Source organism: Eimeria necatrix, genomic scaffold (genome assembly GCF_000499385.1).
Source record: "Eimeria necatrix Houghton genomic scaffold, Enh_scaff43, whole genome shotgun sequence".
Lineage (NCBI taxonomy): Eukaryota > Apicomplexa > Conoidasida > Eucoccidiorida > Eimeriidae > Eimeria > Eimeria necatrix.
In genome coordinates, this window is record NW_013654802.1 from 39,933 (window position 1) to 55,787 (window position 15,855).

The 15,855-nt window shown below is 50.3% G+C and overlaps 3 protein-coding genes across 3 annotated transcripts; 2 read left to right on the forward strand and 1 right to left on the reverse strand.

The window, feature by feature from the left end:
- Positions 1–716: 716 nt before the first annotated feature.
- ENH_00054020 (hypothetical protein, conserved) lies at positions 717–5,896 on the forward strand (the record flags this gene model as incomplete). Its single annotated transcript, XM_013583741.1, has 14 exons — positions 717–887; positions 1,088–1,154; positions 1,728–1,816; positions 1,974–2,070; positions 2,339–2,437; positions 2,858–2,911; positions 3,172–3,269; positions 3,405–3,494; positions 3,593–3,662; positions 3,826–3,994; positions 4,108–4,711; positions 4,837–5,169; positions 5,265–5,448; positions 5,559–5,896. The coding sequence occupies 14 exons, from the start codon at positions 717–719 to the stop codon at positions 5,894–5,896; spliced, it is 2,463 nt and encodes an 820-aa protein (XP_013439195.1).
- A 458-nt stretch (positions 5,897–6,354) lies between these two features.
- Positions 6,355–8,658, reverse strand: ENH_00054030 (hypothetical protein, conserved; the record flags this gene model as incomplete). Its single annotated transcript, XM_013583742.1, has 5 exons — positions 6,355–6,486; positions 7,132–7,799; positions 7,974–8,085; positions 8,220–8,370; positions 8,546–8,658. The coding sequence occupies 5 exons, from the start codon at positions 8,656–8,658 to the stop codon at positions 6,355–6,357; spliced, it is 1,176 nt and encodes a 391-aa protein (XP_013439196.1).
- A 2,634-nt stretch (positions 8,659–11,292) lies between these two features.
- On the forward strand, positions 11,293–15,258 carry ENH_00054040 (hypothetical protein, conserved; the record flags this gene model as incomplete). Its single annotated transcript, XM_013583743.1, has 1 exon — positions 11,293–15,258. One exon carries the CDS (start codon positions 11,293–11,295, stop codon positions 15,256–15,258), a length of 3,966 nt encoding a protein of 1,321 aa, XP_013439197.1.
- Between the last annotated feature and the right edge of the window lie 597 nt (positions 15,259–15,855).

The window sequence follows — 15,855 nt, forward strand, 5'->3', positions numbered from 1 at the left end:
CAACAACCGCGGAGACCTTGAACGGATGTAGTGGGCAATATCACGAGAAAAACAAACAGAGGAAGAAATACCCCACACAAACCAGCTCGAGAAGCAAAACTAGTAAGAAGACAAGCCTGATCTATTTGCCAATATGAATTTTTGTCCATATGAGTCGCAAATAAAGTCATTGGTGTTGTGGGGCCCTGTGGAGCTCAACTTGCAGCAGCCAGTGTGCCTTCGGTGCTTAATACATTGGGTCCCGACAAAAAAATTGGATTACCATTTTATGAACCAACCCAGTAGGCCCCGTTCAAAAAGCATTGAAGATCCACTTACTATTGCAGAAGTACCTGCATCATATGCGTGGTCAACTTGTAGCTTCGACATGAGTCGGAAGATGCTTGTTGGCGTTTCTCCTCAGATTGCCTGCAATAATTCGATAGGTTGAGTTTGAGCGTCTTCAGTATCAAGGGAAAGCTCAGTAGTCTTCTCCTTTGGTTTTCATGGGCCTACATATGAAGGAAGAAACCGTTTGTTAACCACGTCTTTGGCATAAAGCCCCAGCCAGGGATCCTTCTTACATTCAGTTCCGTATGAATCCATACTCGCCTGGCGTCACAAACTCAGATCTTAATTTCGCTTGACGAAGGATCATCAGGGGCGAACATTTAAGGGATTCCCCGCTGGGGAAGAACAGTGCTGTCCAACTGAGCTGCTAGCCGTATACACAGGAAATGGCTCGAGGCAAGCGCCGTTTTAGAGGCGCTGAGATGATGGGTAGACAGCGGGCTGCCAAGTACGCACGGGTAACTGGAGGTACAGATAAGGACGAAAGGCCTCAACCAGCCAAAGAGGCGTACGATGAAATAATTTATGAGAATGCAGCATTCGAGGAATACTACCAGGTGGGTGTTTCAAACACCCACGCTCGAAGTGTAATATCTGCTCGTCTGGACTCCTGCTTTGCGTGCGAAAGAACATTGCATCTTTGAGTGGCGGAAGCAGAGTTGGCTGATTTGCTTTTAGCTACAAATGTTGTCGAAAACACGCTTTTTGGTCACAGAATGCTCATGTATAGTCTATAGTGCGCTGCTGTGTCATGCAGAGGCAAGGCATTTGCCCTAATGAGGAGTGGGACGACTTCATGGCCATCCAGCGACTCCCTTTGCCAGGTGGGATTTAAGTGATTTTCCCATTAACAGTGAAGGCTGTGAGGGGCCATACATCAAAAGTTTTGAGGGGAAAATGTGTTCTTGTGGCAGTGGCATTTTGTTCCGTCGCCGGCCTCGATAAATGAAGTATTGCACTTGCCAAATAGTCCGTCATTCTTCCCACGATACATGGTCTAGTAATACTGTTGGCGTCTGCAGCTGCTGTACGCGTTAATGTCTCCTCTGCACTTTGGCGAAGCACACGAGCTTTGCTTGTCGACTTGAGCCAGGCGGAAGTAAGCTTTATCCTGTCAGGATTGTGCATGCTGGTGTGAACACACAACTAACGCAAACTTTAGCTTATATGGGGGCTCCCCTGTTGGCTGCTCTGCAGCGAATGCGTTTCCGCGATGTGGACTTCTGCAGGGGAAAAGTACCGTCCGGAGATTGCCGTTCTTCCCTCATCAGCTTGCTTGTGAGTTGTCTGCACTTCTTTGGGTCTCCACTTTCGTGGTCCACACTAATGAAGTGCTCAAGGCAGCAGAAGATAATGTTGAATGATGGCTTGTATTGGGGATAGCTTACGATGTGCAGGGCAATGGGACACAACAAGCAAGGTTGATATGAAAAAAGATCTTCTTTTTAAAGAAATCCGTGAACAAATTATCAACGAGGACTTCAGGGTAAGCGTCACATGATTCAACCTAAGCAGCTACGAATTGTGTGGCGTAAACACTGTTCGGCGAAAGATTTTCAGAATATCGGACTTTATCTCATGACAAGTATTGAGTTGTTTACTCAGGCCTTCGTTCCATGGTATGCTACCTTGTTCGACTGCAGGGAGCACTCACGCGACAAGAGGCTGTCAGCATGCTGCCGTGCCTCTTCTTAGACATACAGCCTCACCACCTTGTGCTAGATATGTGTTCATCTCCAGGTAATTCTGCCATTTTTCTTAGATATAGAGACTCATCATCCTGCGCTAGTTGGTTTCATCTCCATGTGGTTGTACTGTCCCGAGTAAGTGGTCTCGTCGTTAATACTGCACCATATTGTGACAAGCCAGCTAACAATGCGCAAGTGCAATGAGTATCATTGCTTCAAATATACTGAACTGACAGTCAGTGATGATATGCGAATATTCATATGAGCAACGTTAGTGGTGTGGGCATGCAGTTCAGAGGGATGTTCATTACTTTCTTCAGGTTCAAAGACATCAGAAATGCTTGACATGCTGCAGTGGAAGGCTCAGCTTCATGCGTCTACAGAAAAAGGATCCTCTGTCGGCATCCCGCCAGTGGACGGTAAGCATCATGGCCTAGACAGTATATCCTTCCAGTTCAAAGATTACCATTATAGAGCCAGCAGAGCAAGCACAAAATTGAGTGTCTTTCTTGATTATACATTCATCTTCGTCCCCTTTCGAGCGTGACTCACATAGCCTAATATTTGAGCACACGCTATCCGTTTACCGTCGAAATCTCTGCATTAAATCCATCGCGCATTGCCTTTATGTGCAACCCTACAGGCGCAGTCATCGCTAATGACGTTGATTTGAAGCGTGCAGTTACATTGACGCACCAACTGCAGAGGTTAGCGTCTCCTTCAGTGGCGGTTACCTGTCTCGACGGTGAGCGCTTTGATAGTTCTTCGCCTTTAGAACCTTGGTTTGGCCTCACACCTGCAGAGAACGTTGGCCGCTGTGCTTGTTGCATTTCGCTCAGCTGCTTGCTTTCCGACGCTTCATAGCATATCAGCCGACGGCTCCCACAAGGTTGGTAAGGGGTTGCAAGTTAAGGACAACTAAATTCCTGTGCACCGAAGCATATTTTCTGATGCCAGCTCTGAGCCTGCAGGTGCTTTGCAATATCTGGCTTTTGCTCATGCCCTTAGGTCAAATTGCAATTCGACAGAATCCTGGGTGAGCTCTTGCGTCGTGGTTATATTCACGCGTGGCAAGCGTAACTAAGCTTACAACACAAAACGTTCAGAGCACAACACGACGCTTGTATCTGGTCGATTTTACTGGACTTTCCAGCTGACGTACCGTGTAGTGGCGACGGAACTCTGCGGAAAAATTTAGACGTGTGGAGGAGCTGGAACACTGGCGGCGGCCATAGCATGCACCCCATCCAGGTATTTGCTGAGTTATAGTCACCTCTGCAGCAACAATAGCACGGCGTGATCTCGAAGTGGCAGATGCTGAGAAAGCGGTCAAAGCAAGTACCGAAGGTCAAACCTTTTGCGTAGGCCCAATCACTTTGTGCTCAGCTTTCAATTCTATACCGTGGCCTCCAGCTCCTGCGCGTGGACGGCAAAATTGTATATTCGACTTGTTCGCTGAACCCCTTAGAAGACGAAGTAGGCAAACTCTCTTGGCAGTTGCTTTGCTACAGCAGGGGTTGCTTCTGGAAATCTGCTTTCAAACGGAGCTCATCAAATGCGATTGCTGCTTTTAGGCAGTCATTGCAACTGTTCTGTCCCAACAAAAGGGCCGTGTGGAGATTGTCGATCCCCCAGACCTGCCAGGTGCAACAGATTGAGCAACTGTCCCTCATTAATGGTTACTTTTTGCCGCGGCAGAGTTCGTTAACCTGAAAGAATGGAGCCCCCCTGTTCTGGCCACGCCAGCTGAAGTTTTCTTGTACAGCCGTGCTAGCATTGCTTCTGTGTGAATATGCAAAACCAACAGGTCTCAGATGGTCCAAAGGGAAGCCTCATTGGCTTGTACCCTCGCCTCCTGCCAAGAAGCGTTCGTCAGCTCAAGATGAGCCCTCACAGGCAGACGTGCAGAACTGCAACGGGACTGCCTTCTATCGCACATTTGATGAGGTACCGGAAGAATATCGTCACCGAATACGGTATGGCCTTGCCCAGGGCTCTGCTTTTGCTTGATAAGTCCTATTTTTCCAATTACTTATTGATAGCATCTTTGACAGTGTCTCTGTGTTTAAGGGTTCCTGCTGCTACACAGGCCCACCATGTTTCCTCCTCCGGGAGCAGATATGATGTCCCTGGAGAAGTGCGTTCGCATCTTGCCCCATCACAACAATACGGGAGGGTTCTTTGTCTGCTGTTTACGTAAACTTGCGGAGCTTGACGCGAGCAAAATCTTCATCAGCAACAAAAGCAAAGTGAGGGCAGCTACAGAGGAGAAGGAACGAACCCCGTTCAAGCCCCAGAGAAACGGGGACACTCTACATAGCCAGACACCAGGCCCCAATGGCGGAGCAGAATCGACAAGCAACTCAGAAGAAGCAGAACACAAAGAAAACAGCGTCAAGGCCAGCTATGCAGTGGAGCCGGAGGTCAATCCCCTACTTGACGGAGAACTGCTACCAGAGAGACCCATAGAACAAACTGTAGCATCCTTGGCATACACTGATGACGTTGCTGCAGCCAAGTTAGATGTTCTGTCTGCCAAGGAAGAAGAGGAGAGCCTGTATTCACTTGCTTCGGCTGCATCCAAGCCAGGAAGCCTTTTCCATATTCTTTTGCCAGCAAGTTGTGATGCGGAAGGCGCCTGCGATGTGCAAATGATCATGGACTTCTATGGTTTGAGTGACAAGACATCTATGGTGCGCATCTCTGCATCGCAGTGCTCAGATATTTGCTGGACTAAAAGTGATTTGCTCCAAGTGTAGTATGAGTGTTTTTCGCTGCCATAGCAAACTGCAGTCCCTTCGCGTTTGTGCCTTTTCAGCTGCCCGACGACCTGCGGAGCCCAACGACAATAGCATCATTAGATCCGAATTTGCTTTTTCGGCGGGTCCACTCGCGAAAGAAAATGTTTTTTCTTTCAAAGAGGTTGGCGGATGTGGTGAACATTTCCTACCAAACGGCGGGGGCTCGCACTCCCAAGAAATTGGTCGCGCAAACGCAGTCGCAACCAAGCGAACTGCATCGGCAGCTTGACAGCCTCTTAAAGAGTAAAATAAAATGGATGCATGCCGGAATCACACTGCTCATTAAACATAGCGAAGGCGAAGGGGGCCAAGAGAAAAGGTTGGGTGCACGGGGCTGGCGTGTGGCGCAGGTAGGACATTCCTGCTTCTGCGTGCACATAGAGTTCCGCACCCGCCTAAGAACTTGAAAGACTTCCAACTAATTGTGTTGTGCACTGCGCTGTAGGAAGGAGCTGCTTTAATGGCTACTTTTGTGAGAAGGCGCATTATTTTCGTTAGTGTGGCCGTTGCACGTTTTCTGTTGTTGGCGGAGGCTCGTGTGGTCCGATCTTCTGAACTCCTGGAGTTTGAGAATTGCAAGCAAGTCTTAAACCTCTCCTCATGCAGAGACAAGGACGGATGCATTGAAGGTACGCCACACAGTGAGATCCTGGTGGCATGTACGTACAGACAGAGTGGAAGCCAGGCATGCTCGACAACTCTCAGTCGGAAAGCATAATTTTGCGTGTTGTTCGTGCAGCTGGAGGAGTCATTTGTATCGTCTGTCCCACGACCGTCATCGCAGTTGGTGATTCTGTCTCAGAGGAGTCCTCTGCGAAGACAACGGCAGCTGAAGTTGACGAGGTGCAGCACACGATTGCAAGCGTCTACCACATTAAGAACAATCCGAGCTTTGCAACTATGCCAGACAGTGTTTGCGTATCGTGCATGTTTTCTGCGGGCGGCAGCCTGCATGCATACATGAACAAAAGAGAAGCAAGGGCGATAGCTCGCCACCTGTTCTCCATGCCCAAGGAAGAGGACCTGGAACAGAAATATGCCAAAGAGTGGGATGGGATGCCTTCCATGGGTAGCTAGCACAGGCAGGCCAGCACGGCTAGGGGCATCAATTCGGCGAATTCCATGAACAGTCAAGCGTCATGCATTTCAGAGACGGCGTTCAGCCGGAAGTGGCGTCAAACCAAAGGAGGATTCGAATAGTTCTTTGGCGCAACAATACAATTTTTTTTCTTTAGTTCGCATGTACTTTGGCTATCCCAGCCATTGCGGCAAGAAAAGTTACGTAGTATACCTGTCAGTAGAATAAATATAAAGGAGATGGACGCTACATACACCAGCGTGCAAAGCCTGTAGCGCAAAATTCGCCAGTGCACTCTGCTCGCTTAACCACTCTTTCGGGACCCCCTGCAAAGGGCAGGAAGTTGAGTACCGAAGAGAACAAGCAAATCGGGGGGCGGGCTGAGTGAAGAAACAGCTGAGCAGCATGCTCAGGTCAAGGGGGCTGCTGGGATAGCTGCACGGAGCACCCTGATATTTCACTGGCACTTGATCTCCGCATCCTGTGGCAATAGTGGATTCCGTGCCTTGTCGACCTCCGCCCGAACCGACACCTTCACAAACTCCACTGCTAAAACGAAAAACTGCTGGTATGACCTGGATGGCTTGACCTACGAGCAAGCCACCAACGTGCAAAAGCTATCCGTATTGTGCATTTCCCCAACAAGCAAGTATACGCAAGAGAGAGGACGCGGCGGCGTGAGCGATCGAGGTGGCAGCGCCGATTGGGGCTTGGGAATAGCTTGGAAGTCCCACAGATGCTTCAAAGCATGACCGTGGTGGCCCGTATGAGCTGGGAGAAGCCAGCGTGCAATGAATGCCTGTCCTAGCACTGGCTGTTCCGCCTGAAGATTTTCTGGCCTCAACTGCTATGCCAAGAAGATGAAACTGCCCCACATGTGGTGTCGGAAAAAATCCTGGCCGTCTCGTGCGAATGTGGCAAACAATCAGCAGTCTGGTCAATGAGGAAGCCTGCTTCGGCAACTTTAAGTGGTGCTTCTAAGACAAGAATGCTGTTGACGTCCTCGCTTTTCCTTCTAATCAGCTCGCTTTTCAGACGGAGCAACCGAGGCCGACCTCGACGAAACGACATAAGTAAGGCGATGTGTGTTCTTTCCCTTGCTCTTAAAGTTCACCTGAGCAAATGAAAACGCGCAGAAGTCAGCTACGGATGCACGTGTTCTCCTAAGGCTTCCTCCGCAGCTGTAACGATTCACTGCAGAAACACTCCCTACAAAACTGCCCTAACAAGTTACCTGGTCCCCAGCTTTGCCTGAAAAGAATAGTTTGATGGCTTCCGGGTCCACCGTGATGGAGCCTGTAGAGCGGCCTCGTTGCCGCACTTCCGTATCGACGCTGCCTGTCGAGGAAGCTCTACGAGTTGACCTCCCCCTAGAATTTCTGCTTTTAACGCTCTTCCTGTCGCCTTCTACCGTTTCCTCTTTGGCTTCATTTTCATCGTCTCCATTCAGTTTCCTAATGCTGTCGTTCCACTTTGCCAACAGCTTTTCAGTCTTTCCAGTCTCCTTGGCACGTGCGATGCTTTTAAGCCAATGAACACAGCTATCTCCGTCTTCATGATCGTCCCCCCACTCATCTACGTAAGCTTTGAGTGCATTTTCCAGCTCATCAATGTCATCGAAGCGCCTCCAGGTGGCGTCTAACTCGTCAACAGTGCCATTAGACGCATCCGACAGTGCCGATCTAGACGTCTTCGCTTGATCTTGGGATTCTGATTGGCTCGTGACAGCGCTCTTGTTCCGCTTGCCTGACTTCCTTCTAGGTGTGTTTGCCTCCCTGCGCCTCTGTTGATGCTCATTGATTCCAGGGACAGTACCCTTCACGTTTTCTCCAAAAAACCCTGCCATTGCTACCTCTTTCTCCTGGCGTGTCTTGCACCCCATAGAATGAAGAAATTCATAAACTGCTCAAAAGCATCACATAAAAAAGTCGTCACATGAAGCGTGAAAGCCTGAAAGCCTCTGCACAAGTTCGCAAAATGGGGATGCCCCTCTAATCGTCTGGCAGCCCGTTGATGCCATGCATGAAGAGACACTTACACAGGTTGTATTTAAAAACATTTAGCTGCGGCGCTCACCGTCTGAACCAGGATCCGCATAGTCTATTGGGCCCTTGCCCGACGAGTCGACCTCCGCAAGACTACGCAAATCGATTTTGTGAAGAATTTTTTCCAGAGTGGGGACTCCCATCTGCAGCGAACGCACTCAAAAAATTCTGCGGAACCTCACGAAATCTTGGGCACATCCTCACCAATGGGGCACCAAGAGCCTATGGTCGCGCACGCGAACTGCAAACGGGTTGCACTGAAGACCGTGGACCATACTTTTGCCTCGACAGCAACAGTCACAGTGTTTTTCCCGTCAGTGCTCTTCACGGTAAGGTCCAATGCCGGCTGGTCAAGAAGAAAATCCACAATTTTCATCTTCTTAAGCATCATTGCAGCCTGAAGAGAAGTGTACTTGATGCCTGTCCCGCTGAGCTTGCCACATCCCACAAGCAGCACAGCTTAACTTAACTCCTTGCTATGACTAAATACGAGAAGGTTTAATGTTTCTAGCAGTCACAACGAAAGTTATCAGGAGAGATCAAGATTTTAGCTTAAAGCCTCACGGAGGAGCGTACGGTCAACGCACGAGGAACACAGCTTACGTTGGATTCAAGAATACAAATGGCTTGCTCCAATATGGCTTCTCTTTCTTGAGGCTATCTATGTTTTGCGAATTGATCGCGAGGTACATGCGCTTGGGGTCCGGACCAGCCATTGGCGCAAATAGGACCAGATACGGATCATCGTGAACGATTAGCAACTTTATGTTGCTTCATGTGAGCCAAAGCAGAAGCCAACACAGTTCGGTAGAAAGCTGCCGGCACAATTTCGGAGCAATCCTACAGCCTCAGGTGGGCGGGGCAGGAATCTCGAGCATGAACGGCTCGGCCTCTGTGGATTGGCTTATGGGAGCAACAAAGAGCCTTTGGGCTACCCATCCAAATGAGTTTTTCTTTGTTCATTATTTATCCACCATGCCATATTCTGGCTGTGCTGTAAGCGCTCTTTCCAGCTTTTGGTTGGTAGCTGAGGGACGCGCACGATGCTGCTGGTACCGGACCACAGCATACTTGACGGCGAAGGGGAAGAGAAGGTAGATATTAACGCCCTACAGGAACATCCGAAATTACATTTTCAAGCCTTGAATGCATTTTTTGATTGTTTTAGCATGGATATAGTTGTCCTAGAGCTTGTGTCACAGCATTTGAGCTGTACTCTGCAAGCTGCCCATCTCCACTAGTAAGTTCTGTTCTGCATCCTTGCTGCTCTGTTTCAGGCCCGTGTAGCTTCATAATTCCAGATGATAAAAGCCTTCACTTGCCAATTTGCTAAGTTACGTAGAGTTACTAGGAGACGCAGCTCCTCTAGCATGTGCCATTCTACAATGATGACGCAACGCAGCTGGTCTGCTTTCCACTGGAAATGTGCTCTCTTCGTTGTGTCTCGTGAGTAGTTACTATTTGCTAGCTGCCAATCGGTGTTTTTTCTCTCCTTCCCTTTATCACACTCTTAGACATAGGGCCTGCAACGAGTGGGGAACCAGCGGTCTGTGTCAGCCCATCCTACTGGATTCCAGCAGTGTCGCGAAAAATCCTCGGCTTAGCTGATCTTGTTGTTTCATATCAGGCTTCCTATTTGATATACTCGTGGAACGAGTCCAGCTACTACTGTTGGGGAACAGCCCAAAACAAAGGTTTGTGGCAAGTGAACACATGATATTTGCTAGCACAAGCAATTCAACCAGCCGCCAAGGGGATATTCCCATTTTTGTGATATCACAACACAACCTGTTCTCCATGGGCAAACTAGGCTAGCTACGAAAAGTCCAACATGGCGGGGCTCGGCCTAAGGTTACTTCATTTTCGCTTCCCCTCTTAAAAGTGTACAGCGCCTTAAAAGCTGCCCTTTGCTGTCCGGATTTTTGTAAGGCCATACAAAATGCAATATGCTGCATGCCTCGTCCAGTGGATGCAGGCATGCAAAGCATATGAAGCAAAACAAGGAATGGCTATAGCAGTTGTCGTAGTAGTTGCCTTGAGAGAAGCAATAAAGAGTGGGTAAGCAGCCAGTGCGCCTACGTAAATAGAGCAGTAATAATGTAAAGTTTACTCTCAGCGTCCTCTAGCGGACATCAAGTGGGACACTGACATCGTCAGCAGCCAATAAGTTCCAGACATAGCTGTGCATCACTCCATGGATCCACACTTCAGGATGTTGTAAAATCGAAGCCTTGACTTCTTTCGCACGCTAAAGAGGTGTAGCCGCGCCTCAAGTCAGAACAAAAGCTTCCCTCCTGAACGACCCCCATTTCAGCAGTAATGGCTTGCAAGTCACTTCAACCTACGAGCGGCTTCTGATTCCGTGGCACAACCACTGTGCATTGTCTCAAGCATGGGACAGATGAAAGCATCAAGGAGAGTTCACGCTGGTACGCACGTTCAGGCAAGCATAGTGAGTTGAGGAGCTCGACGTTAAATTTGTGACTCTTTTACTTGGCATGCCCATGCTGAAGATTTTACCCTAGCCTTCGTGTGCCTTTCCTTTCCAAGGGAGGCTACATTCAAAACTACTCCCCTAATGGAGTTTGTGTCCGGAGCAACGGCGAGCAAACGTTGAAGCCGATGCTTATAAGCGTCAAATTTTTGTTATCGCAAAGCTGTCATTCTTGCTGGTAAGCTCCACAAAAAAGATTTGAGTAATTACTTAGATTACTCCTGCATTTCTGGGGAACGCGCGGAAGAAGCCAAAGGCCACAGCAACTTGTGTTCATCATGAAGCTACGCTGTCCACAACGGCGCTCTCAGGAAACTCTCAGAGACATTTTTCGTCACTTTTTGTCCCCCAACCTTTATAGCTTAAGATATTCAAGAGTTTCAGTAGTCTGAGGGTGACGATTACTTCATTAATACTATAACTTCGGCTGCGCACTCCCAGGAACCCTGTTGTGGTGGCGGAGGTGAGTCAGGGCGGCAAGACAGTCGGCACCCGAAGTGACTTCAGGACTTGCGTGCTCGGCTTCCCGCAGCTTCCAGGTTTGTCTTTCCATTACTTCTGGCTCAATTGAACAGCGTAAGCTCCCCATGCGCAGACTTAGTTGTGACGGAAGCAACGTGCATTCCCGGTCCTCCAGCGAGTTCACCACATGAACTTGGCCTGCCTTCCGGACTTTCCGGGACTAGAAAACCCAAAAAAAGCTGCAGAGCGTGAAGTAGGAGCTTATAACAGCTACATTTGGTGGTTTCCTGGTACAAGGTGAACTTTTTGCAACCGTCGGTTCATGTGCTGCCAACGGGCGACGACCGTCATCATCACACCTTCTGCAGAGAAGACCGAAATGTGAAAACCAGAGATGCATGCTTTTAGTCTGTTCCACAGAAAAGCGCCCAAGCCAGCAGCAACTGCACTACCTGCCCTCCGACGCGCTGCCCTTGGCGGTACAGCTGCCGCGGGTATCAGAGGACCACAATGCACTAGACGGTGGATCGTCCCACTGGTCCGCTCATCTGTGCCTTTTGCACGGCAGCAGCATGTTTTTCAACAGCAGAAGAAGCAGCATCACAAGCAGCTCCCGCATCAATTCGCACAAGTAAAGTGTCTGCATGGCACGCCTGAGGACGTCATACAGACGGCTTCTACAGAATCCTCGGAGCGCGTGGAGCATCCTACAGCCGAAAATGATATTCGGCAGCATAACGAACACTCAGTCGGAGATGCCTACAGTAGAGAAAGATGCACGTGCAGCTCGAATGGGCCAGACGGCACAAAAGACGCAGCGTACGGAAACGAGAACCATCTTCAAACAGCTGAAAATTTGCCCAGCGACATCCCCTCACAAGCTTCGGATGCGGTATGTTGCGTTTACGGTAGGCGCAAAAGATACGTTAGAGCTCGAGTCAATGCAGGGGAGGCCCGCAACACAACGAGCACCTGCTCCGCCACTGGGAAGGACGATAGACTTCAGTTAGAGCAGCAAAACAACGTTGTAATTGGTCGGCGCAGAGGCCGGGCTGCCCGGAGCTGTTTTGAGGCTACAGCGGCTTGGTTAGGTGCCGTATTGCCCCAAGCTGCTTCAATAGATCCGCCCGGTGGTTCTGCTGCTGCTGCCTTTGCGATGCGGACACAAGGGGATAGAATGATTCGTTTTGGTATTAACCCTGCTACATCTGCTGCTTCATTTCCGACCCAGAAGAAATTAGGATTGCCGGAACTGGAGACATCAGACGCAACAGCAGCCGTCGATGAAGGAGCAGCAAATTGCGCTACAAAAGACAACGCAGCAGAAGCAGTGAGCGATTCTAAACAAGAATCAGCGTCCCGTGGAATCGGCCGCCGGCGGCGGCAAGGAAGCCTTCTAGGACTTATAGGGTCTCCTGGCTCTCCAGATGTAACTTGGGGTGGGGCAATAAATTTCCAGTTCCCGATCCTGTTTAACGTCGCAATCAAGCGACTACTGAAGCCGTTGTTCCACCGAGCTAGGCAACAGCGGAGCAAAGAATGTAGCCGCGCAACTCCAGAAGCAACACCAGCAGCAGCAAGTGGAGCTGTGGGCGGGCCACGTACAGGCCCGAGGCCACGACTGCCGCCTCGGATTTTACTGAGGTCGTGGCGACCTCTCAGCAAAGCGCAATCAGTCGTGAACCACAGGCAGTTCGCGCACGCTAGGCAGCAACAACTGCAAGCTCTGCGAAAGCAGCTGCTTAGTGGAAGCTCAGTGATCAGCCAGGATCTACAAGGGGATGCAGTACAGCAGCAGCTTAAGCAGCAGCACCAGCAGCAGCTTACGGCTGCCCAAGAACTTGAGACTGTAAGAATTCATGACCAAGCAATTGATCCGGCTTCTAAGGTCCCAGAAGAAGAAACATTGCGCACAGCTTCTGATGTAGATGAAACTGTTGCTAATTTTGCAGCTAATTCTGACGGATTCCAGTCGAAGACAACGATGCAAGATGAGGAAACACAAGCGCTCGCCACTCCTAGTGGAAGCGATTCAACTGCGTCAAATGTCAGGGAATGTCAAGAGGACACGCAGGAACGGGTGCAGCAGAAAGCACAAGATCAGCTGCACGAAAAATCACAAGAGCAAATGCCGCAGGAAGTCAAGGCAAAGCCTGCTAGCGCTGCGTCAGCGGCGCCTCTGAGGGTGCCAGTGGGCCGGGCTTCCTCACGCACATCCTCTGCCCGCCGACCTCCTTCGATCTGCTTTCTGCGTCAGCGCATGCGTGCGATGTACAGGCAGTTACGTAGTCTGTTGGCTCCTTATTGCGCATCCATCTCTGAGTGGATGTATCGAAACGGAAATGTAGTGGTTACTGCTGGGTCTCTTCTGTCTCTAACGGCCACGTTGATGGCTGACATGCGGCTTCTTCGGACATTCAACTTGCTTGCAGGGCTGTGTTACTTCTCCTATAATTGGTCCAGACGGCCCCGACTGACGGATGCTGCTCTGTGGAATGTCGTGTTTTTGGTGTTGAACACTGTGATGCTGTGGCGCGTTCACACTGAGCACCGGGAGGTGTCGTTCAACTCAGACGAACTCGACTTATTTCAAAGGTACTTCCTCCCCGCTGGGATGAGTCCAAGACAGTTTCGTCGTTTACTAAGGCTCGGCGCTTGGCAGACTTACCCGCAGGGTTACGTCTTGCAGCAAGAAAACAGCAACTGTGAGACACTTTGTTTCGTGGCGCGTGGAGCTGTCGAGATCTCTCAGGGGGGAGAGACAGTGGACACTTACAGAGGGGGAGACACAGGGGCTGTCCTCGGTGTGGAACCCTTTCTCTCTTATCTTGCTGCTTTGAGGAAACAGTCAGCTAAGAGAGTCTCTCACACAGCAGCAACACCTCCTGAGACGCTGGCAAGCCACGCAGACGAACCCCCCGACAGTCTCCAGGAAAAAGGCCCTGCCTTGTCAGTAGAGTCAGGAACGCAGCAGGTAGTACATACAGGCGCTAGTCAGCAGCAGCCACAGCAGAATCGCATGTCTGAAGGCGGAGATTTAGTAAGAAAGAATGTGGCGATGGGAGCGTATGGAAGGGACGCACCATCGGAAGAAGAAACAGCTAAGTTGGCGGCTCAGGATGCCGATTCCACCCGTGGACGACGACAGCGGCCACACCAGAAGCTGCTGCAGTCCACACTAGAAGTGCAATCAGCGAGAGCCCACACAGAACCGGCCCCAGTAGGGACCGCAGTGTCTAAAAGCAGTGTCGATGCAGCAGAGGGAGCCACACCCGGCACAGGCATAGTTGCTGCAGCTGCAGAAGCTGCAGCAACCGCTGCTGCTGCAGTGCGCACAGCTGCCGCTACTGCACTTTCAGCGGAGTCGCCCCAAACGCTTGAAACAAGGTCTCCTTCACGGGGGGAAATGAAGACATCAACAGCCGCTGCTGTTGTTAAGGGCGGGGTTTCCGCAGCTGCAGAAGGAGCGCGACAGGTGGCGGAAGCTGCTGCAGCTGCAGCTGCAGCGGCAGTCGCAGCAGCAACTGACGTAGCGAGTGCTGATGCGTCGGATGGGAAGCAAATGGGCTTCGAACGAAGACTGCAAAAGCAACTGCCACTACACGAGGTCAGCGCACCACCGAAGGAAGACTCAGATGATTTTGAGAGCGTTCGGGAGGAGGGAGTAGTGACAGCGCCGTCTACGGCAACTTGTATCACCGAAACAACCGTCTTTTGTCTAGATTTGGAGCAGTTGGCTGCATTTGTACTACGGGAACCCGAAAATCTGGGATTCCCTGTAGTTCAGGGCCTGACGACCTTGTTGGTTAATCGGTCGCGTGCTCAAGCTGCACGACTTGCCCTTTTTAGCTATGACGCATTCTTAGCGGGGGTATTTGCAGATGGAGTAGTGCAGACAGGAGAGCGGAAGATGCTGGAAGAGTTTCGAAGGAAGCGTGCGATCAGTCAAGCTCAACATGAGCAAGCACTTGCCCGCCTGGGCTGGACGCCTGAGGAGTTCGAGAGAGGGTCTCAAGCGACTACTGGAATTTTGTCTCGAATGGCGTTTGGACTGGGTGCCTTTTTAAGGGGTTCCACAAACTCTGACAGCACTGCGGACACTGAGCTGCAGCAGCCGCACCAAGGCACCATCTCCGATCAACAACAGGACAGAGGTGCTTCTTCTCGCGCTCGGCCTTGCGTACTAGATGATTGGGTAGAGGCTGATGGCGAAGGGGCTACCTCGCGGCACCCGCAAACAGCAAAGTCATCGCGGGGAGCGACTTATCCAGCGGGCTATGCAGGGGCATCCACTGCTAAGGACCGCTGGGGGGACGCTGTATCTTACGCATTTGAAGCCGAGGCAGCCTCATCCAGTTGAGCGCTTCAGCATTTAAGGCAAGTTTGTGGCCTTTTTTAAACAGTAGATTGAACTGAATTGCAAATTTATTGAGGGAAGCAAAGGCCGCAAGGCATATGGCGTAGTACCGAGACTAGTCGATGAGAGCTCCATTTTCTGCTTTCACTTTCATCTCTCAACTACCGTATTTTTAAGTCAAGGCCGAAGGGGCTACTGGGGAAGGTGTTCTCCAAACGCCCGCTGTACAAGCCGCCAGATACGCATCTATCATGCTGAATTGAGTTGATGCAGAGCACTCCTTAAAGATTACTTTTTTAACACACACAAGTCTATCGACTGCGTTGTGTGCGCACTTCTAGCTCTTACCTAACATGCACACTTACTGCCTTCGGCCCTGAAGTGACAGCCACTTTCACAAAAGGACCTGTACTTTTTCACCGAGTAATCAACACAGCAAAGGCGTTAGAAATGTGGGAAAGGCACATATGCACAAGCGCAACGAGGGGCGAAAGTTAACGTCCTGTTTGCCTCCGCGTATAACGCGACATCTTACTGAATGTTTCTCATTTAATAGTTATTGGTGGCTGATTTATGCCACCTGACTTTTACAGATGACTG